General features: G+C 34.3%; 1 protein-coding gene across 6 annotated transcripts; it reads right to left on the bottom strand.

The window, feature by feature from the left end:
- Positions 1 to 124: 124 nt before the first annotated feature.
- LOC106109612 (P protein-like) lies at positions 125 to 18,019 on the bottom strand. 6 transcript variants are annotated; one of them, XM_013291185.1, is made up of 17 exons: positions 17,849 to 18,019; positions 12,696 to 12,935; positions 7,180 to 7,372; positions 6,949 to 6,985; positions 6,246 to 6,381; positions 5,406 to 5,599; positions 4,965 to 5,228; positions 3,312 to 3,515; positions 3,027 to 3,142; positions 2,795 to 2,933; positions 2,504 to 2,639; positions 2,186 to 2,388; positions 1,968 to 2,061; positions 1,355 to 1,497; positions 1,145 to 1,255; positions 922 to 1,069; positions 125 to 839 (listed from the first exon to the last, which is right to left on the bottom strand). In XM_013291185.1, exons 2-17 carry the CDS (start codon positions 12,901 to 12,903, stop codon positions 661 to 663), a joined length of 2,505 nt encoding a protein of 834 aa, XP_013146639.1. In that variant the 5' UTR covers positions 12,904 to 12,935; positions 17,849 to 18,019; the 3' UTR covers positions 125 to 660. The 6 variants fall into 6 exon arrangements, with proteins under 6 accessions (XP_013146639.1, XP_013146641.1, XP_013146640.1 ...); XM_013291187.1 differs by having other exon boundaries at positions 17,853 to 18,019; XM_013291186.1 differs by having other exon boundaries at positions 17,875 to 18,019.
- Positions 18,020 to 24,083: the final 6,064 nt, after the last annotated feature.

The following is a 24,083-nucleotide window of genomic DNA, read 5'->3' as shown; positions in this document are numbered from 1 at the left end:
AGCAAGGACATTTTACTTGTCAACATTCATCACAACAAATGTTCAAATTTAAGTTCTATACTTTATATGAAAAAGTGAGTTTTAGAATTTTATATATTTAAGAAGTAATAAATATAATATTAAAATATTATTCGTTTTCTTATTCAAAAATTGTTAAAGTTTTCAACGTGCGTTTGTTAAGTACCAAAATAACAAAATTATCACAGTTTTCAACACATTTCTTATTTTGTACTTTAATATTTTATCAAATAGTATTACATACTAAGATACTTTAACCGTATACGATATAACAACGAATTAACATATAGAAATAAATATTAATAAGTAAATCATTAATTTAAAATATGACATAACCGTTCTTTAGCCATAACAGAACAGTTTCAAACTGTAGCAGACAAATGTTGACGATTGTTTTATACTACAACATAACCGTGGGTTTACACTGTCGAAACAATGTTACATAACATTTTGACTCACTTGTTCGATATAATTGAGAAGGCGGGATGTTTTGATATAAAAAATTCCGACAACGGAATTCACGTGTAAAAAATTAGAGTTCCGAAAAAGATTGTGTATTCCTAAACACATCAAAGGGTGAGGGTGGTCACTTCAGAAAATACAAATGTTACGCAGGATACTTAATTTATCTTGTTTGTAATGCTAGTGCCAGGTGAAGACGCAGTGGCAGAGGAGGAGGTAGAGCGAGGCGACGAAGAGGTGGCCGATCATGACGGGGAAGCCGACGCGGAAGAAGTGCAGGAAGGAGAAGCGGTAGCCGTGCTGCTCCGCCACGCCGGCGCACACCACGTTGGCGCTCGCGCCGATCAGAGTGCCGTTGCCTGCGACCAACACGGACCTTACGTCTTCCACACAGACCTCAACATCGCACGTACACAGAACATGTCTGACAATCTTACTTACCTCCCAAACAGGCTCCGAATGACAGGGCCCAAATCAAAGGTGCCATAGGCAGTCCCAACTGGGGGTTAGACCCCAGTGTGGTGACGACGCGCACCATCATCGTAGTCAGCGGGATGTTGTCGACAAACGCCGACGTCACCCCTGACACCTGGGTTGAGTAATTATTTTAATGGATTTCAAAAAGTCAAATCCATGAAAAATTCCAGCAAATAATTAACCTTACCCATAACATCAACAAAAGTGCTACAGCCAATCTGGCACTTTCATCCACTTTGAGAATAATTGATTCTGTGAGACTGCCGATAAATTCTATTAGACCTAGCTTCGATAACGCCTGCAAGAAAAATATACAAAGAACAATAAAGTAAACAATGAAGTGAATAATATTTAAAGAAAACGTTGAATTCTTCTAAATATAGCAAAGACTAATCACCTCCATCAAGACGAATAAGGAAGCGAAGAACAGCAGCGTGGACCACTCCACACGATGCAGTATCGGCTCCAAGTCCTCGCGGTCTGCCAGCGTCAGCAGCAGGATGGCGCCGAGCAGCGCCGTCCAGCCCAGGGACACGCGGTCTGGTAGGATAATACATCATTATAGTGAAGTCAATTGGTTAGACCATTCAAAATGATTTACAGAAACTAACGTGAACTGGCCAAGTGCGGGTTGGTTGACTTCACACATATCTTTGAATTTCTTCGCGGATATGTGCAGGTTGCATCACGATGTTTTCCTTCACCGTAAGAACGTCAGGTAAATTATGTACATATGAATTTTCGAAAAATTGAAAATCACATTGGTACATGGCGGCAGGATTCGAACCCAAGACCTGTAGATTACAAGTCAAGTGCTTAAACCACTGAGCCACCGACGCTCTTGACGCGTGGTTGACTATGGCCTAGTCACCCTAACTTTAGGGTAGGCTCCGAGCCCCTCGGTGGGGACGTATAGTGAGCTGATGATGATGATGAACGTGAACTGAAGGCGAGGCGGATACCCCCAATGTGGTCATTTATACAGGTAATAAAGAAAAACGATGACTTACTGAGCTCAGGTATGGAGTGCAGAAAGAAGACGATCACAACAAAACTGATCGCAATCGAGGCTTTGATGAGGAGCGCCTTGTCACGGATCTTGTACTGAAACATGACGTATTTCATTTTAATACATTTCTAGGTGAATTAGTAACTACAAAACATTTTATTACTAATCTATTAACAATTATTTTCTTTAATACACGAATAAATCTAAACCATCTTCTACCTTCTCTTTCAACTCCACTAGTGTACTCTGGAAAGTCTCCTTTGGGAACACCCTTTTGATGCTCTCCTTTTCCAGCGCGGTCAGCTTAAGGTTCAGCTTGGCGACCTTCCTCTCCAGCCTCTCCCGCACCACCTGCTGGTCCTGGCTCAAATGCGGCAGGGATTCGATCGCACGACGCCAGATCGATATCTGGTGACGAAGATCTAGAACACATTTAGAAAAGTTAATGCGCGTAGTATATAGTCCAAGTAAACAAATCAAATATCGAGATGAAGTTACCTTCATAGAGGTATAAATAAAAAGAGGATAATGACTAACCTTGTATATCCCTGGGCACGTTGAGCCGCAACTTGCTGGTGTCCCTGTAGATGTAGCGCAGCTGGAAGTACGTCTGCACACACACCAGCACTATGCCCAGCGTCATGTGCAGCGTGAAGTTCGTGAAGTTTATACCCTAGGAAAGTTAAAATTAAAATAAACATACCTTGATACAAACAATTTCTTAAATAAGAGACCTCTTTGTGTCGTTTTCTTAAATTTAAACATTAGCATTTGTAAATAAATTGGTCATAAAATGGTTTCACTTGCACAGTAGAAGATTAGACTTACAGATTGTACAACAGCTTTGTTGGAGGCGATGATTACGTTGGGGGGATCCCCGACGGGCGTGGCCGTGCCTCCGATGTTGCTGAACAGCACCATCGACATCAAGATAGGGATCGGGTCTAAGTTCATCACTTCACATAACCTGAAATTAGTATAAAAATCTCACTAAGTAAAAGTTATAAAGACTAAGTGGTATTCAATCCTTGTACTAAATTTGAACATGGATGAAGCTTACCTGATGGTGACTGGTGTCATAAGGAGGACGGTGGTGACGTTGTCGAGGAAAGTGGAAAGCAGGCCCGTGATGGCGCAGAGCAGCGATATCAACGGCCATAACTTGCCTCTCGTCACCTACATGTACAGCAAACGATAGATTAAAGCTTAAATAAAATAACGTTGAAGCACAAAATAACATAAAAGTTTATTACATATTCCACTAAATGTGAGCAGAAGTCTGAGTTAACATTTCCTTATAAAAACCCTGTAATTCCAAGATGATAACACATTCATTTAATCTTACTTCAAACGTGAACACAGCAAGGAAATCAAATATGCCGGTCTCAGCAGTGATGGCGACAAGCAGCATCATGCTGAAGAGCAGCAGCAGCGTCTCCACATCCAGCCAGGAGATCAGCTCTGGCACGGAGGGCCGCTCCCCCACCAGCGCCAGCACCGCCAGAGAGCTTGACGACACGATGATGGCCGCCATTGTGCGGTTTATTATCTAAAACAAAGAAACCTTCGTAAAATGTCACTAATACAGCGAATTAATTAAACGCTCAAAAATAAAGCTGATTTAAGCCGAGTTAATCGATTTTTCTTTAAAAACGTCAAAATTGTTTAGCTGACAGAACACATTATATCATCTTACTAATCTAACTAGTCTTACTAATATTATAAATGCGAAAGTTTAGATAGATGGATGTTTGTTAGCGTTTGTAGCCTAAACGGCTGAACGGATCTCCATGAAATTTGGCACAGGTTTAGAGCATAGTCTGGAAGAACACATAGGCTACTAACTTTTGTCTTTTTTTTAAATTCCATGCGGACGGAGTCGCGGGCGAAAGCTAGTTAGTAAATAATTGGTTAGTTTGATATTATCAGATAGTTGTTATATCTTTATTTGTGGAAAGTGATGGAAACCTCTAATAAACTCTGTAACTAATGTTTATATTCAAATTAAACAATGAGGACTAGATTATATTTTAATTTCGTTAGTAACATTCCGAAGTTTGATAGATTAAATCCGAAGGTTAACTTGTTAATGCGTATTAAATGTTTACAAACAAACTGCATACTGGTGATATGTGATAAAAATTACGAAACTAAAACTGACAACAATGTTATAATGTTGGTATAACAATATTATGAGGAGATTGATTACATTTTTGTAGTTTTATCGCAATGTATTTAGGTCATGATATGCAGAACAAACACAGCTGTGGACTCTCAGTGTAACTAAGTTTCGAGTGCAAAGGTCGTCATTTTATATTTACAAGTATAATAAAAGAATGCAATTCTCGTTGTGATTTTTAAACAGGATTTATTTAACATTGATGTCAGTTTTCCATAAACATTCGGTAAAGAAATTTCTTTTGAAATGTACTTTGAATATTGGTTTCACTTCGAATTTATCGATTGTTTTTATATTTGTATGAAGCTTGTGTGTGTTAGGAAACTATCGAATTTAATAACTGACAAAAATTTAGAAACTTTCTTGCAGTAATGAACCCGAGAAACAAACCCCAAAGCCCTTTCGTCATCCTACAGAGTAATCAAACTAAACATTTAAACATAAAATAAACAAACATACATTTCTCCTGACACTATCAAAACGGAAACAAAACATAAACACACATAACTCATGATAACAGAAGAATAACAAAATATTTTACCCTTGTAAAATATGCATTCAAACAACAATCTTATTTAAATAGAAACAGACTTGACAATAAAACAAAACTAGAATGGTCTAAATTTTGTTTTATGTATCATAACTTAGCTAATATTAAAATACGAAAGTTAAGATGGATAGATCTTCAAAACGGCTTCACCGATATCGCTAAAACATGGCATAGATGTAGAACATAGTTTGGAAGAACACATAGGTAACACATTGTTTTTTTTAATTCCGCGTCGACGTTATTGCGATCTGTTTTGTCATACAACTAACCTCAAATATGATGAGCACGTACAAACTGCAGAGCAGCAGACAGGCGTAGGTGACCCCACTGGCGACATCTATCGGATTTACCGTGTAGCTAACAGTCAGAGGTATCGTTTGCTTAGACGTGGTCTGCATTCGTATAGTGTGAACGGACGTGGAATTAGAACTTGGAGTATTCTTTCCTAACACAATTGTTGATGTACGACGCTCCCCTTGACTGAAGTCTAGATATCTATCTTCTTGTAGTAAAACAGACCATTTGTCGGATGCCTGAAATCAATGGATACATATACTATTGAAAACTACGTTTCGATGACTGCTTTTTGGTTAATATTAACAATCTCTTTATAGGTAATTCGTTGTACTTGTTACTCTACTTTTTTTTTACAGTCTGTCTTCTTTGGTAAATATTTAGTAAATATACATAAAGGTATAGAATCAAGTTACCGTTACTTCTTTATTCTTTGACATAGCAGGAGGCCCATCACTCGCCGTCCATCTCTCTAGCCACACAGTCATCTTCTCCGCGGTCTCAAGTTCAGTAGAGTTCAAATGTTTCTCCATGTGCTCCGGTAGAAATGGACCAGATAATTTTACCAGCACCGATAGATTCTCCATATCAGATGCGTTGAAAAAATAATCTAAAACAAAAGAACGCTTATGTTCATTTTTTTCATACGGTTCCTTCGAAACGAGGACTTATGCATTTTCTTTCGTGGTTGAAATTTTACCTGTCATGTTCTTAAGACCACTAAAGAAGTTATCTAAATCTGCAATTCTTTGATAACGAAGTAGAACGCTAGTTAAGACTAAAAGTGCATTAAGTTCAAATAACTAACGTAATGTGCACAATTAAATACATCGATAACATACATATACCAACGTTAATTTATTTCCAATTGAACAAAACATAAAAGTAAAAGATTCCATTCTTAAATTGAATAAAGAATAACAAGTCAATACTTGTTAACTTGATGCATTAACAGTTAACATGCAGAATGAAAGACCCATTCATGCATTATTCACATCATAGTAGCTATTATACAAAACCGGTTGTGTTCAGTATTTAGCTGTGTGCGAATTGTCCACAGCACGTGTAAAATTAAATCATAAATAAATGACCGAGTTATGGAAACTATAGTATCTTTGATCGAAAAATTTGCTAACACTTTGTGTGCATAACACTGTACTAACGGAAAACTTTGCTGAACTGCATTTGAAATTGTACAATAACAGACCTTTAAGCAACAGTGAAATTGCAATAAACAACTTTTTCTATAATCTCACCTTTGATTTCTCCAGGACCTACAAATGTGTTTCTTTTGATTTCCTCTTTTTCATTGTACAGCATGAACACAATTGTGAAGAAGATCCAGGCGGCGATTAGCAGCATCATCTTCACGTAGTGCCTTGCCTTGGACATCTAGAAGGGGAGGGGACACTTTGAATTTCAACAACATCGTAGATAGTGCCTTCTGTTAGCTTATTGCTATCAGAAATGGGACTCCGTTAGTACATCAGTATGACCTCCAATAGTCCTAAATAGCTCATCTGATTTTCATACAAAGGATTCCAAACTTGTATCCTTCTAAGTCCTTAATTGGCTGTTATTTGAAATTTAAAACATCACAAAATGTGCTACTTGAAATCTAAACATATTTGTGATTGTACTCATGCCCTTCTAAGGTACAAGGCGACCTTGACGCAGGTAGTGTGACCCTTTGGCTAATGACCCTATTGCATGATCAGTTCAGATTAGTGCTGAGATTGTCCACAGTAAAACACATATCAAGGCCGATAATCTTATACAAACAAAAATAATCTCTATTATCAAATAGTAGACTACATTGTTCTACTTCGCCTTTTAGTGTGTTTTAGCGGGAAAATATTGTAAAGTAAAGCTCTTGGTACTTATCGATACTTTTAGAGACAAATAAACATGAGGTGAAAATTCGTGTACTTTTGCTACCAAATAAAAAGACGACCTTACCTTCGTTGGTTGCTTTCGTGTTTGTGCCTTCTCCTCCCTAAAAACAGGAATGAATATTAGTGTTGGCAAAGTAAGCTTGCAGGAATTAGAGGAATTTTCCATTTGAATCTAGTTGAGGGAAATTATTTTTCTCTTCGTTTCCATTCAAAAAGAGTGGTCACTTTCCAAAATAAATGGTCACTAAAAATTCCTTTTTCGATAAAGTTATCAAATAAAGAGATTGTTACTTACTTTTCGTCATGTTTGCCGAAATTATTAGCTTTTTCAGGGTCTTTAATATTAACACCAACATCATTGGCTGATAGAGTTTTGATATTGTTATTGTTGAGGTGCGGCGCGGACTTCACGAGGGGCAGACGCTTCGTCTCAGGCGCGGAGCCATTGGATGACTGGTTGGAAGACAACGGGATGTTCTCTAGGTTACCTGTGAAAAATAAAGAAAGTTAATATATATTCCGATATTCCAGTCTATAATCTATCTTTTTCTTTCTCAATCCCTTCTGTCGTTCAGATTCTAGTATTACAATTAAAAACTAGTCTATGAATTGCCTTGATCATGTTTTTAGAATGGTATTCTTTTAATATTTAAAGCGAAAACTACGCAAATCATTCGAAACAAATTTAACATTTCGCATTAATTAGAAAATAACTTTAAGTTTTTATATTACTTTGTTTCCTTGAAAAGTAAAACATAAATTAATTTTCGTTTTCCTTTAATATAAAAAACTGGTTCCATTTATTTTACGACGGCAATAAAACTCAAGAGCGAAATTACAGAAAAGTCACGAGATAGTAAAATTTACAATTTTAACAGTCACACAAACTTAACAAAGACCATTTACATACAAAGTATTGATCACAAAATTTCATATTTCTACGAATTGATCGTGTAAATTTAAAGCGTAGTAACGAATAAAGTTTAGATGGATGTTTGTTACTAACTATGTATCTCCAAAACCGCTTATCGGATCTCGTTAAAATCTATACCAACATATAACAATAATATTGGAGTGTCTGTTTGTAATATCAAAAGAAAAATTTCAGATTTCGGGAGGATGATGTATTTGCGTTGCTGATAACGAAGATCACATTTAAAAAGATTTTGTCTGTCTGATCGTAAGCCGCGTTTGTTCCGGGTAATATCCGAAACGGCTGGGCCGATTTCGACGGGACTTTTACTGGAGGGTAGCTGACATAGGATAGGCATATTATAGGCTACTTGTTTTAATTCCTCGCAGTCAAAATGGCGCAACGGGTTGTCCAAATTTGCGCTAACGAAATTTGCGAGCGATAGCTCATTTAGCACAAATGTAGAACATAATCTGGAAGAACACATTAGCTACATAGTATTTTTTAAATTCCGCGCGAACTAAGTCACGGATAAAAGATATCTTACTAATCCTACTTCTTACTGATCTTACTTATGTTATAAATGCGAAAGTTTAGATGGATGGATGGATGGATGGATGGATGGATGGATGGATGGATGGATGGATATATGGATACTTAATATTATAAATGCGAAAGTTTAGATGGATGGATGGATGGATGGATAGATGGATGTTTGTTGGAGTTTGTAGCCTGAACGGCTGAACAGATTTCGATGAAATTTGGCACAGACGTAGAGGATAGTCTGGAAGAACACATAGGCTACTCATTTTCGTTTTTTTTTTAATTCCACGCGGACGGAGTCGCAGGCGACAGCTGGTTTAAAATAAATTTCAAAACTATACATGAATCATATACAATTATAAACAGACCTACGTATATGTAATTTATTGTGTTAATATTATTCCTGATTACAACGTAATTACATCTTGACTGCTCGCTTTGAGATAGAACCAAACACGTGTATAGATATTTGCTTTATTAGGTACACTATACATTGTTTATGTATGTTAAAATTAAAAAGTTCCAAGGGTTTATAAGTTTATCCGATAAATATATTTTTATAATCTTACTAACATTATAAATGCGAAAGTTTAGATGGATGGATGGATGTTTGTTAGAGTTTGTAGCCTAAACGGCTGAATAGATTTTGATGACATTTGGTACAGATATAGATGATAGTCTGGAAGAACACATAGGCTAGTCACTTTTGGTTTTTTTAATTCCACACGGACAGAGTCGCAGGCGAAAACTAGTAAGCAATAAAGCTAAATATATAGTAAAAATTATAAATGCATTAATGTTTTTTTTTTTTTTTTTTATAACATAAGGTGGCAAACGAGCAAGTGGCCACCTGAAACCGCCAAAATGGCGAAGCGACCGCTGCCCATAGACATCCGCAATTGCAGATGCGTTGCCTACCCTTATACGACGGAGGAGGAGACGCACATAAAGAGGATATTCCCACTTCCTATGCATCTCCTCCACCGTCAAATCCACTTCCTCTTCCCAACCTCTCCTTATAAGAAAAGGGTGGTAAAGAGAAAGGGACTTAAATTAGGCCTCCGGCACCACACTCATCAGACGAAACACGGAATTGCTTCCATTTCACGCCTGTCTTCTGTGTGGTCGTGGTATTACACCGGGCGTGCCGGCCCATTCGTGCTTAGATGTTAAAGCGGGCACTACCACTGTCAAAATGTTATACTAAAAAACATTATATTTTGGTATCATACTTAAAACTGCTATTATTATAGTATCATTAGTAATACATCGTTATAAACAAATTAATCAATTATATTTATTTATATTACAAGTAGATTTTGTATAATCTACTTGAAAAAATTGCTTTATATTTACAGGTTATTACCTTTTTTACAGCACAAAGTATCAAATTTAATCGATACTTCACAGATGGCTTTAATGACACTGTAAGAGAAAACTGGAAACGTTCTTATTGGTTGCTTAGAAAATCTCCGTGAGAAAGCTCACATTACTGTATATTCGATAGGTATTTGATGGATTTATGCAAAAATAAACACGTCAGAAAAAACATCTGTTCACCAAGATCAAAGTTTTGAGGTAACAAAACAAAAAACAGGCCACTTGAAAACCACTTATAAAATCGTTTTCGTTCGGAAATACCGAAACACTTAACACCAATTACTCTTTTTATCCTTCTTCCATAAAATTCATACAATCCTAAAAAGGTTTCATTATCACATTGATTAACAAACATCCATACATAGTTTTTTGGTATTGTCAAATATTTTGACTTACGCACTTACTGCGTAATTAAATAAACCGAACATGATAATAAACCATACAAATGTACTAACAAAGGAATACCCATTGCCAAAACATACGTGGGCGACTAAAATACTGCACAAATAACACCCAGAAAGGGCTCCGGCCTTGACATTTCAAGGTTTTACTTACAACTTTAAGGCTCTCAGCATAAATATGCCCAGTACCGGGCTTAGTCCTTATATGAGGTTGGGTAATTCGATAACTTCGACGCCTCTTTTAGTCCAGTTTCTAATGCCAGTATAGATGCACAAGCGAACTGCCTAAGGGACAGCGTATGTAGCTATTAAATTATGTAAATACTAGCTTTCGCCCGCGACTTCGTCCGCGTGGAATTTGAAAAAACAAAAGTGAATAGCCTATGTGTTCTTCCAGACTATCCTCTACATTTATACCAAATTTTATCGAGATCCGCTCAGCCGTTTTAGCTACAAACTCTAACAAACATCCATCCCTCAATCCATCCATCCATCTAAACTTTCACGTTTATAATATTAGTAAGAAGTAAGAATGAGCGTGGGTTTGTACATCCTTTCCCTTATCGCCTACGGTTTAAACGACAGGACAGATTTTGAAGTGTAAAGTATTGTAAGTTATAGATAAATTTAGGTTATCTCAAAACATATCTATTGATCGGGTTTAACTAGATGTAGTTTGTGCATATTTAGGCATAGTATTTTATGGTATGTCCGAAAATCTCAGCTCTACGATGTTTAAGTGGTCGGTGTAAAACTTATCGCGATTTCGTCTGTATATATTTGTGTGGAAAAACACAGCGTCCAAATACGGAATTGCCAAAGTAAAAACAAAGTAACTTCAATAGTATTTATTCTACAAGACCTTGTCTTATGAAGGTAAAAATATATCTGAATGAGTTTGACTTGAACAAACAAATGTTAACTAGTTACAGCTTAAGCGATTTCAAATCGTAAGATATCATATGATTTATATTCCTTCAAAGACACATAGGCTTAAGTTAATCGGGATTGTCGATTTTTCTATCGATTAACAACTAATTTTCTATGATATAATAGGACAATCTTGTAACAAAACTAAAGTTTAGTAAAATATCCATGTTCGTTGAAAAAAAAACATTTTTACGAGTTGGTAAACAAAACAAAGCTCCAAGAAACCTTGGACATTACGAAATTTCAAATCAGACGCACATGACACACGAAGCATCCATAAGAGACTTGGTATTTTTCATTTTTGACACGATTCCAAGTGGCATGGCGGACTGGCAGACGAGCCGATGCTATTTTAAACCGGTTCGATCCGGTTCCACGCAATGGCCGACGTCCCGGCTGCATCCGTAGACGTTTTTATATTTTCAGTTTCTTTTTCATTTGAAAGTTTCTCGAATCTTCCATACCTAGTTCATCATCATCAGAGAAACAATAGGCAATGTTGATAAACTTTAATTGAATCTAATTTAACATGTTATTATAACGTCAAATCTTAATCTAATTAAAGACAAAATCATTTATTCATTGTTTTAAAATAATCCGTACTTATCCTGAGTTTTTATGTACACCCTATTTACTATTATATTTGAGATTTTGGAATGGTGTTAACAAAAAATATTCGCTGACAATACGTACTAATATTAGAATGCCTTTTTATTGCGTTTTGTTGTTCGTAAACATGTTTATGATGCAAGGTCGGCGAAGCGAAATAAAAAATGTAAACAAAGTCTCATGGGTACTTTTTATGCACCAGGCAAATTTTATTGTAGCCGGATTGACAGATTGTGAAGACCGACCGATATGTCATTCGATATATATATTTCCCCGTAGTATTATAAAGTAATCAGAATTAATATTATATTTATTTAAATTACGAATGCGAAAGTTTAACAGATGTTTGTTAGAGTTTTGTGAGCAACAGCATATATGTACATGATATATGGCCACGCTTAGACCACGCAGCCGTTGTATAACACGGGTATAGGTGAAATGAGGAAATCTTAATAACAAAATTAAATCATTAACATTATTTATGAGGGCAAGGGACACTTACTGTTGATAAGATAATGTTTGACATTAAAAAGCTATTATTATTTTATTGATCGGATTAACGACGTAACGGCCTAGACCTGAATGACATCGTACACTCGCCGGCAAATATCTTGAAAACTAAACAACTACTTGGAAAGGAAATTATATTTCATTTTTAGTAATTTAAACTGTTTGTATGTCATTTGTTTTCTGATAAATCTTTATACCTTTGGTTCATATGTGTATTTGTATGATTATAATATTCAATTATTAAATAACGTAGCTTAGATCTTTTATATTTAATTTTTTCACATTGTCTTTTTGTTTCGCATTTCAAAGGATCACAAAGAAAGAAAATGTGGATTGATTTCTAAGTTCGCGTATTTAACATATGAACCACAATACGCAAAATATGGAAAGAAAATATCAGGAATGTCTATAATTATTTTTATTACTTGATTCGACTACTTAAATGTCTTTGTTCTTTTTGAGCGAATGACGATAAAACTTTTTTAATTTAGCTTTTGTACTATTTAAAATGTATATGAAACTTACCGAATTCCTTTTCGTATCGTTGTCTGAAGGGTGCCAGCTCAGGGTCATATTTGATCTTCTTAGGTAAGCCGAGCCACAGCTGAATGGCCTCCGCAGTCAGCTCGCCGCAGGACACCAGCGAGTACTGGCTGCGGTTCAGCTCCTGGCTGCTCGGCCTGGACACGCCACTCCACTTCTTTACACTCTTCACAAATTTAGACATCTTCATACACTTATCATAATAGTTTTATTGTGCAAACACTGGAAATTTGATAATATTTGAAATTACCAGATGTGATGTCTACTGTCAATGTGATTGCTAGACTTTTTTAGTGAATTATTTAGGATAATAGTATTTAAGCTTACAGCCAAAATTGTAAAATAAAAATTATTTGTAAGGCTGCAAAACTACTGGGCCGAATTTAGTCAAACTTTTATCATTACAACGTTTAATTCTAATAATAGAGTGAAAGAGAAAAGCTCTTTACGTACTCAATGTACGTTTAAACGATTTCTACAATAGTTACTCTTAATTAATATAATTGTCTTCAAAAGTATTTTGTAGCGTATTACTAGAAGCCTCTATTGGCGGTTAAAGTAAGCATAGATTTCTATACTGTAGGTATTTAGTATACAGCGATTTTCTTAAACTAGTTGCCGGCGCGAGGTAAGACTGCAATAAAATGTACCTCTCTGCGCCTTGAATTGAGGACTTATAGCATGGCTATGAACTCAACGAGAAGAGAGACATTTAAACCACTAAAATAATTAATAGTAAATAAAAAATATACTAATGTTTTTTAAATTAACTATCTTTAAAGGCAATAAAATGCGTCGAAAGATTTTAAATATGTACAAAAACTAGCAATACCCTTTAACTCTTTAGCATATTCGTATGCGTTTAGAATAGAGATTATCCCGTTCTATTAATAAAATATGGAGACTATAGTACATGGTACGATGCAACGAGTACGTATACTATTGCACATTTGCGGTCTCGCAAAGGCTAACGCCCCTAAGCATTCCCAATGCATCTTGTGTGCAAATGTACACATTTTATTCATACAGCTGCCTGCAGTCTACAGCTATTTATAACGATTGGTTACACAGATTTTACCTTGTTTTATAAATCGCACGTTAAAGCGTGAATATTCGGCTGATTTACTCCATTTTGTCAAATAAATGGCGTTTTATTGGTCATTTTTGTAAGACATTTAAAAATAGGTATATTCTTGAATCGTATTTAATACGCACATCAAATTAATGCTAAATCTGATAAAATAGATTACGAAATAAAATGATAATCGGATTATTTTGGTGAATGACTTATCAATTTCAAATATGTTCTAAAATCTTTTAGATATGAAAGATTACATTATGACATCAGTAGAAATATTAACTCGCTTTATACTATTGTAGCTGTTCCCGTGCGATTTCATCAAAATGATATGACATGACAAACCATGACAACCTTGCTTCCTTGATGTTGGCAGCAACTTATGGTCTCTTTCCCACATAAAGGTTTTTGTCCAAAATATTTACCCGCTAAGTTTAATGGCGTGAAAATATATAGCCTAAAGCGAGACGTAAGTGTAAGGCTTTTTATTAAAAAAAAGAATTATTCAAAAATATGCTATGATTGCTGACATCTTAGGCAACAAGAATTGTGTGTTTACGCTTTATTATTTTAGTATAGAAGTATAGATTAATATTTTATTTATATAATTAAGTATCCAGACGCCGCGTAACCGCACGTTAGTTGTATAATTTTCAATGTTATCTTTCATTTAGTCATACAGAACCGTGTCCATTCTAACCTATAAATGTTATTTAAAATATTTGACAGTAATTTATTCAAAATGTAATTAAATGGTAACATGAAAAGATTTTTATAAAATTAACAAAAACTTGAGTCCTGTTCGGTTATTGTCCTGCATTATACTTTTAAAAACCTATTTAACGTCTATGCTACTTTACGATCCAAAATAATCAGATACAAAGTTTATAAAATCTGTATTATAGATATAAATTGTGAGATTGTTTATTTAAAAATTCCTCATTATTGTTTGTTATCAATAAAACCTCTTCAGATTAACCACAGCTCCACATTCCGATGCTTATTGTAATATAAATACAGCCACATTACCGCGCGCCCACAAACATTAATTCATACATTTTCATTCAAACTGACATCAAACCGCAAGCTATTGTCTAGAGTAAACAAGTCGTAATTATCTCGTAAAATTATAATAAAATGTATACGTAACTCTCAACTACCTACAAGATGTATACATTTAGACTAACAATACTAATGTAACAAAGATTGACTTGATAGTGGTAAAGCCCGCGTTAATATCTTAGCACTGCAGGGCCGGCACGCCCAGTGCAATACCACGACCACACAGAAGACAAGCGTCAAGCGAAGAAAGAGGCAGTTGATTTGGCGCAGTGAAGGATGTATAGATGGAGAAAACATCATCTTTCTATGCGTCCAATCCTCTGTTTATTTAATGGTAGGAAACTTCTACAAATGCTGTTGTCTATAGGCAGCGGTCACTTTGCTATTTTGACGAATTCCAGTGGCCGCTTGCTCGTTTGTCACCTTAATTTATTAAAAACTATGCGCTAATCTTAATGGCCGTCTTATTTGAGACGTTACATTGTTTATTTAATTTCGGCGTTGGATAAAGGCCGACTTTCTTCCTAGTATTAATTTGTTTACTGTCTACACCTAAAACGTAACTAAGATAAGCACTAAGTAGCCACAAAGAATGTTTACTGACATCAGAATCTAATAACAAACGAATTGCACTTTAGTCACGTTCGTAAACACAAAAAACGTCCATAAATACATCCACCGCTATTATTTGTTTAACAAATACAAAGAAATCTATTGTTGTGGTTGACTCCATACAAGTGACTTACTGTATCTTCAAGGTTGATTTATACAAAACTGGTATAGTATTTATTTAAATGTAAACTTGCACTGTGCTCTATTAAGTTATTGTCCATGACAAAGTTACACGACTAAAAAGAATACTTCTTTTAAATAAGCGAAACCAAAATAAATCAATAGATAATAAGAGCGGGCGCTCATTTTGACTAACCCATCGGACATCTGTTGTGCGATTGTCGATTGTTTCGCAGCCAATTCAACTGTTCAGTTGCACAACTAAAAATCGAGTAATGCTACCTCCATATATGCTCATAGGAAAAGGAGACTAAACAGTTGTGCTATAGTTTAATCAAAGGTGTGCACACACTCTTAATGACATTATCAGACAGTGACATGTGTAAATATAATTTCTTATTTCTTAAATTCGATTTACATTAAGATACAGGCTAGGCAGGTCAGGAAGACGCTCATACCATAATTAAGTCAAACAGATTCTAATTAATTATTTATTTCTGAGATACGTACATATATAGTTATCTAAATTTTAAATTTTCTTTATATTGATCTGCCATTCACCCGCGGGTAGATAATGCCGGTAACACACAAGCGCGAAAGCGATACGTAACCGAAGCGAACCAAACGTTAAAAAATTGAATAAAAACGACAAGATTTAGAACGTTTAATAGACAGTTTCTTTACGCGAGATTTCATTTATTTTGACACTAGCTTTTACCCGGGACTCCTACCGCGTGAAATTAAATAAAAAACAGAAGCAAATCGCCTATGTGTTCTTCCGGACTATCCTCTACGACTATGCGAAATTTCATACAAATCCATTCAGCAGTTTCATCCATACATCTTAACTTTCGATTAATACTCGTAGTTATTATGATTATGTGGTTTCCTTTACTTTGTGTGTGTTAGTACAGGGGTTATGTTTAACTCCGCTTTTACGATTTTCTACGCACGTAGGAATCAAAGCTCAATCATAGATGCACCCATCATAAGATGACATAATACTACGACGCGTGTATTATACAATTCTGTTTTAGAATGTTCTAAAGACTTCCTTAAGCATTATAAGTATATCGGCTATTATAAAATTATACAGCGGAATAAATCGACTTCATTTGATAAATAATGAGTTACAAGAATGATATTAATTTATTCTTAAATAGTAACAATTCAAGCTATATTTTATGAACCTGAGTGATAGTTCCATTCATCATAATTAATCTATAAGAATAATTTAAATACCCCAATAACACTCGCCTTGAAGATGGACCTCTGATGGGTCCGAAACTTGCCGACACTGGGAAAATAGGCGTGAGTAAGAACCCTTAAATACTTAGTTGTAAAATTTCAGTATACGGAAAGCGAATTTTAGAACGCTGTAACCGCAAGTTACTCAGATAATACAAATAAACTCTAGAATACGTTAGGATACATCCATATAAGGCCTATATTAAAAAAATGTAGTTATTTTTCTGCTTTACTTTGTCATTAAATTACAAATTAAAAAAACATAGTTGGTACCAAATTTGTAGAATCGCGAAATAAGTACTCAACCTACAGAATATTCGTTCTTTGTTTATTGTTTTTATATAACTATTGTGGACGTAAACAAATTAACTTAATCAAGCGGACTAAAGTATTTCAAATTAATTAAAATGCCGGCTAACTGTCGTGTGTTTAATCACTATTTAATGACGGCATTAAAACTAATTCCAATGATGTTTTAATGATTTACTTGTATAAAGTGCAATTAATCTGGATAAAATATAAACAGAAATAAGAACAAAGTAAATCGCCTCATAAAGGAATTACGTCTACCAAATTAAATAACAAAACAGTTTTAATTGTAAGAATATTGATTATTCTCTTGTACATTTCGCATTCTTAAATATACTACGAAATAATACGCCACAGTAAGAGAAGAGAACACGATATGTCGTTCAGCACTGCAACTCACTTTTACAATATAAATTTTCCATCAATATTTATTAAGTCACATCCATCTACTTAATTAAATGCTTCCTACGAAACAGTTTTTAACTCCAAGCCGATCAACATGAAGTAAGTTCAAATCTATTATTACATTCTGTAGTAAACGCCCTCTTAAGACAGATAAATCGAGCATAGGAAATCATTTTTAACAAAATTACTAAAGATTCTAATAATTAAAAATCTAATTCATCTACCATCCAGCAATCACAAGACAATATTGGCAATCTCCCACAAAACGCTACGATTTCTCAATTTTTATATTTATATTTACAAACTGAAAAAGGGAACGTCATTGACCCATTATTTCACAACACGAAAAAAAAATACCACACGTCACTAGTTCCGATTTTTCGCGCGCTTTATGACGTTTTAACTTTTTTTGACGTTTATTTCCCGGCACACGTTCGGAAAGGCGCGCGCGATGCGTCCAACTGGCTGCGTTTGTAAACAGAAAAGCGATTTTATCAGCGGCCTCGTTATCAACAGATGTTTACTTTACAATTAGAAATGTTTAATCGGATAAAATTCGAAGCACATTCTTATGAAATATACAGATTAATTATATTTCTAGTCATTAACAACTCATTAACTTAACCAGTATTTCTGAATTTTTTTTTTAATGTTATTGTTTTATAACCTACAATTTAAACAATAGTAATTAATATTAGTAAAATTAAAGTATTTAATGTAATAGAGATTATATTTAACCTTTAAATAGATTTTTCAAGTAATATTTTCCAATCTTAACTTACAATAACCAAAAATAATAGCTTTGTTGAAACAAAGACAGCGGAAGCGGACTGTATTAATGAACATTTATGATGTTGATGAAACCATTTTAGTTGTAGCATCTTAAACGGACTGTATATACAGTGGCCATAAATCAGGATCATTACAGACTGGTCTTGAAGTCTAACGTGTAATAATGTTACACTATGTCAGTTGTTATAGTTTCTAGCAGTCACATCTGCTGTTCGTTTTATAGCAATATACATAACAAGACACATCTGTTTGTGTGTACTGTATTCTTAACATATTAAACATACAAGTACACATGCAATAGTTTATATACTTTCATATAAAAGAATGAATAAAATCAAAATGTTATGTAAAGAAAAGAGTCATGTAATCGTTTTAAACATTTGTGAGGGTCTAACAATTCGCTTCAATTTGACAGATGTCAAAATTTTAATGGAATTTGTAATTTAACCTCGGCCTTATCGTTTAAGACGTTGCCACATATTTAAATATCGTTTCATTAATCGCCCCTAAAAAGTAATCCGCCCGTAAAGATAATACGCATTTTCTCCTGTCTGAATGTCTCCACAAAGTTGCATCTCCAACAAATAGAAAATTTCTAGACACACTGGCATGTTCTGGCGAATACGTTTATTGGCATCTTTAGTCTGCAAATAGATTTTGTATTCAGTTGTTCAAACGCCGTTTAATGTACAAGCCAATTAAATATTATATTTGTACTGAGAAAGACGTTATGTACTTCTTTAATTTAAATCGAATGAAATACATAATGTGCTACCGTCTGTTACCGTTTCTACCAGAACGGTAGAACACATCTGAATTTTTGTAACTGATGTAATTTTCAATATGACATAACAGAGGCTAACTTGTTCTTTTCTTTACTTATAAAATAAAGAGGAAAACTTTGTTTTTTTTTTTACTGTAACAAAAATTCTTTCACCATTAAAAAGCTTATTATTTTATTTTTACGCGCACGGAGTCGCGGGTGAATGCTAGTATTTCATAAAAGTACTCGTGGACGAGAGCAATTTACAAATGAATCTTTATACTAATAATATTTTGCGATAAATAAGTAATAAATGGCTTCATTAGTATTCCGTAAATTGCAGTTAACAACGTCGATATTATAATTTATAAATGTATGTGACAACAGTGATAATGGATTGCTTATCACAATTAACTGATAGTGTATCACGTTGGCTCGTGTGTGCTGGCTACATATTACGCTACTGCTGATCCCCGCGTCGCAATGAAAGTCGCAATCAAAACACGCCATATTTCAAGCCCATAATCCAGTGTGATGGACAGAGACAACGGAATTCCGTTTGACGTCCCCCTTTTTTTATAATAACTAAAACTCTACAAACAGCGAATACAGTTTAAAAAAAGTCTTATAAACATTAAAAAGCTCTGCTATGCAAAGTATCTTTTTTTTAACAAAAATGGCTTTAACGCCATTTCCTAACAGGGCTTCACTACTTACTAAGACAAGTCCTAAATAATAAAATTTTGTAATAACTAATATTACAAATACGAAAGTTTAAATAAATCGATAGATGTATGAGTGTTACAGCGTAAACGTCTGAACTGTTCTCAATCGGCATAGATGTAGAACATACTGGCTACTATTTTTTTTTTAATTCCGCTCGGACAATATTGTGAAATCATGTATTAGTATAAATGCCTGTAGTTATATTGATAATTATTATTACAGCTATAACGTTCTTTGTTTCTCTTTTCAGGACAGGAGTGATTTTATTTGAAATCTTTAATATTTGCTTTGCGAAATGAAACGTAATCGTGTCTATGGTGTACCGTGTCATAGATAGAGTGGCGCGTGTAGCTGCAGTAACAAACAATAGACAAACAATATTTAACAACGACTAGAAAAACATTGTCTGATAAGATAGCATGTGCCACTTTACTATACAGACAGCTTGTGTGACGTCAAATAATCATTAAACATGCAAAGTCCGAGAAAACTGTTAAAACACGATAGCTTGTATTTTTCCATATTTAAGGTCAACTGCTGCTATACTTATAATAGTACTTTATTATCTGTACTTTTACATAAAAATCAACAATCTTCATAAAACTTGTTTCAGGTGTTCCAAAGAAGCAAGATAATGTTGAAATAGAACTGTTTGGTACGTCAATAAGATCCTCTAATCTTGCAGGTGTCAATCACAAACATTTTTTAAAAAGTATTTGCGACAAATAATCGATAATGAAAATATTCTAATACAAAAAACGATAACGTAACGAATACTAACTACATTTCAAAATTTTCGTGCAAACTTCCTGTAAAGGTCACGATTTACCACGACAGATGTCACGACAAGGAACATTTTGCAGCAGAAAAGATGATTTGATAAAGAGAAAATTAATTTATGCTTAGTTACGTAATTTTTACGAACAAAATGTTTGCTGAAATTATTTTATCTTTATGTAAATAAACTAATGTTTTTGTTTCTGGCTTTATGATGTATGCAATGCATTCAAAGTATTTAAGAGATAAAAGATACTCAAGAAAGTCAAATCACTTCTGAATAAATATTTTTTAAATTTAATTGTAACTACACAATAAGTAAGCAAGCCAAAAGCGGCACTTTGAGTCAAAATGTATTTAATTCAGTTAAATAAATAGCATTATCAAAATATTCTTCAACATAACTATTTATTAGTCGTCTTAAAAACAACAACTTCCGTTGAGTGTTCTGAAATTAAATAAATAAGCGCCTGCAATTAATTTATCACTCGATACGAAAAAACAACTTTGCCGCGTTAAAACTATCAATGCTGACTTTACGAGTTACGATTGAATAATTAATATTAAAATAGTAAAAAAACCCAAACCGTTAAAAATTCCCTATGTTGTTATTGAAGTATTTATTATTCAAAACAAGGTTAAGTTAAGAAAAATCTCATATTTCTTTGTGTTAGTAATCGATTAATGTAAACCGAACAATTTGAATATTATTTTTAGTCTGTATTTGGTATCGATTGATCTATGGTGATTGTTGACTTTTTGATTATCTGTTTCGACTTTACTTCCTCATAACTTCTACCTCTTTGATTATCGCTATGCAAGTGTCACACTATCTACGAGTATACTATCTACACTTCTATACTAATATAATAAAACGTAAACATACACTTCTTTGTTGCCTAAGATGTCAACAATTACAGGTTAATTTTGAATATTTATTTTTTAAATAAAAAGCCCTACACTTACGTCACGCTTTAGGCTATACATTAAACTTAGGGGGTAAATATTTTAGATAAAAACCCTAATGTGAGAAAGAGACCAAAGTTGCGGCTAACATCAAGGAAGCAAGATTGCCAAGGTTTGTCATTTCATGTCATTTTGACATTAGCTATTGATAATTTGACAAATGTAAACAATAATATAAAATTTTCATAATTTCATGCGGATGAAGCCGCACGGGAACAGCTAGTCGTTTATAAAATCTTAGTAAATCTATTCAATTGTTTAATTTTGTGTTTCTTTTGATCCAAAAGCCCTCGTTACGTGATAGTTTAAGAACGTCTTTACTCTTTTATATGGCAATAAAGTAATCTGTCGTGTAATACTATTGTAGACAAACAAATACAAAGACTAGACATAGGGAATAACATTTTTTCACTAGTAACTTCTTTAAAAGATGCTGTCTCGGTTTTCAAGTTTTGTACACCACTTGATGACATGTTATAAAATATTTTACAAAATTATTATAAGTTCCATCTTCTTTTGTTATAAAATAAACTAAACACTGTCACGAAATAAAATATAAACATTTAAATATGATTTAGTGACAGCTATTCAATAAAATACAATTAATATTGACGTGTGGTTTTGAGGACCTAACAATAGATCATGTGAAAAATGCAACTATGCTCCCTCTATGTACTATTTGAAACTCTGTGATTGTAAAGGACATATAAATAAATCTACGCAAATATTGTGCCAGTTAAAAAAACTGTCAAATAACCTTATCTGTTAAGATAAAACGGTTTAATTCAACCTTTTATTTTATTAGTATGGTAACTTTTACGTCATGGGATATTACCAACACTGAAGCAATAACGAATTAAGGGAAGTCATTGGCTCCTTTGATTGGATCAACCTAATAAAGGAGCCAAGGATATACATATAATTGAACAAAATACCGAATTTAAAATTAAAAGTGAAAAAAAATGTGAGAAATTTATTTGTAAAATTATATTTAAATTTTTAATATTGTATATTTGTTTGTACACATAAAAAATATTACTAAATAGTTTTTTAATCTAATGTAAATCGTAACATATCAGATATCTGTAGGTCCTGGGTTGAAATCCTGCCATGTACTAATTATTTTACTAATTTCCGAATTTCCTGTACATCACTTTAAGATGTAACATTGAAGGAAAATATGATGTCTGCACAGTCGGCGAAGAAATTCAAAGATATATATACTCGTAAAGTCAATCTGTAGTGGACAAGTGTGGTTGATGGCTTAGTCCCTCTAATTTGGGGTAGTTTTCAAGCCTTTGAGTAAGGTGAGCTGATGAGAGAGAAAGTATAAGAACAACAAAGGAATGGAACAAGTTGCCGGCCTCAGTGTTCCCGTCCAGTTATAACGTGGGTGCCTTCAAGAGCAGGGTGAATCTGCACTTATTGAGCTAGCGCGCTTTATTCTTCGGCCGCGTCTTCACTTAGCATAGGTGGAGACGTGGTCAAGCGCTGGTTTATTCATGTTAAAAAAAAAACTCTGTTACATTTTGCAATAACTATGATTAGGTTTTTGTGAAGTACAGATAACATTTTGAATTTACTTAACATTTTAAATCTTACTAATCTTACTTCTTACTAATATTATAAATGCGAAAGTTTAGATGGATGGATGGATAGATGGATGGATGGATGGATGGATATTTTCTAGCGTTTGTAGCCTAAACGGCTGAACGGATCTCCATGAAATTTGGCACAGGTTTAGAGCATAGTCTGGAAGAACACATAGGCTACTTTTTATCCCGGGAATCGTTACGGTTCCCGTGGGATTCATTAATTTAGTTTTTTAATGTTTACTCGATCATTCTGCAACGGTTCAACATATCTTATTGAAATTTGGCACAGATATAAAACAAAGTCTGGAGTACACATGGGATAAGCTTCATCCTCGAGAAATGTCCGGTTCCCGAGGGATACGTAACTTTTTGTAATTTATGTAGTTAGCATGTTTTCGAATACCACGCGGACGAAGTCGCGGGCAACAGCTCGTAAAGAATAATTTTAACATTACCGTTGTACGATTTTATTACGAGATAATACTAATTTTGTAAAAAAAATATGCAGCTGTAAAAAAGTACTCTTCCACGCGACGTGCGAACCTACAACGATAGCTTTTTTTTATTTTCCTCTTATGACGCACGTAAGGAAAAGCAATGCGTTCTGCCACAAGGCCACACTGCACTCTTGTATTTGCTTACCATTACTTGAGACAGCGGCGCGATACTTCACCAGAATAGTGTTCTATGACGTCATCTACCGTGTGTTTTGTGTGTGCGACACTGAACAGTAAAGTTTACTAGCTTTTTTAACTTTATAGACTTTTGCATTTTATGCAAGATCGTGCTATCACCGACGTTGCAATAGCTATTACATCAGGATAAAGCGTGCAAATGGCCCAACTTTAGTCCCTTTTACTTCCCACCCTTTTTCTTATAGGAAAAGGATAGGAAAGGAACGTGGATTAGACGGTGCA

This window comes from Papilio polytes, unplaced genomic scaffold (genome assembly GCF_000836215.1).
Source record: "Papilio polytes unplaced genomic scaffold, Ppol_1.0 DF821122.1, whole genome shotgun sequence".
Lineage (NCBI taxonomy): Eukaryota > Metazoa > Arthropoda > Insecta > Lepidoptera > Papilionidae > Papilio > Papilio polytes.
Note: the sequence above shows the minus strand (reverse complement) of the source record. Positions and strands in the feature narration are given on the sequence as shown.

Excerpts from the sequence above, each read along its gene's own strand:
- LOC106109612 (XM_013291185.1), bottom strand. The coding sequence starts at position 12,903 with ATGAAGATGTCTAAATTTGTGAAGAGTGTAAAGAAGTGGAGTGGCGTG. Across the intron at positions 2,640-2,794 it reads ACAAAGCTGTTGTACAATCT|GGTATAAACTTCACGAACTT; the intron begins GTAAGTCTAATC and ends TAACTTTCCTAG. Across the intron at positions 840-921 it reads ATTCGGAGCCTGTTTGGGAG|GCAACGGCACTCTGATCGGC; the intron begins GTAAGTAAGATT and ends TGTTGGTCGCAG.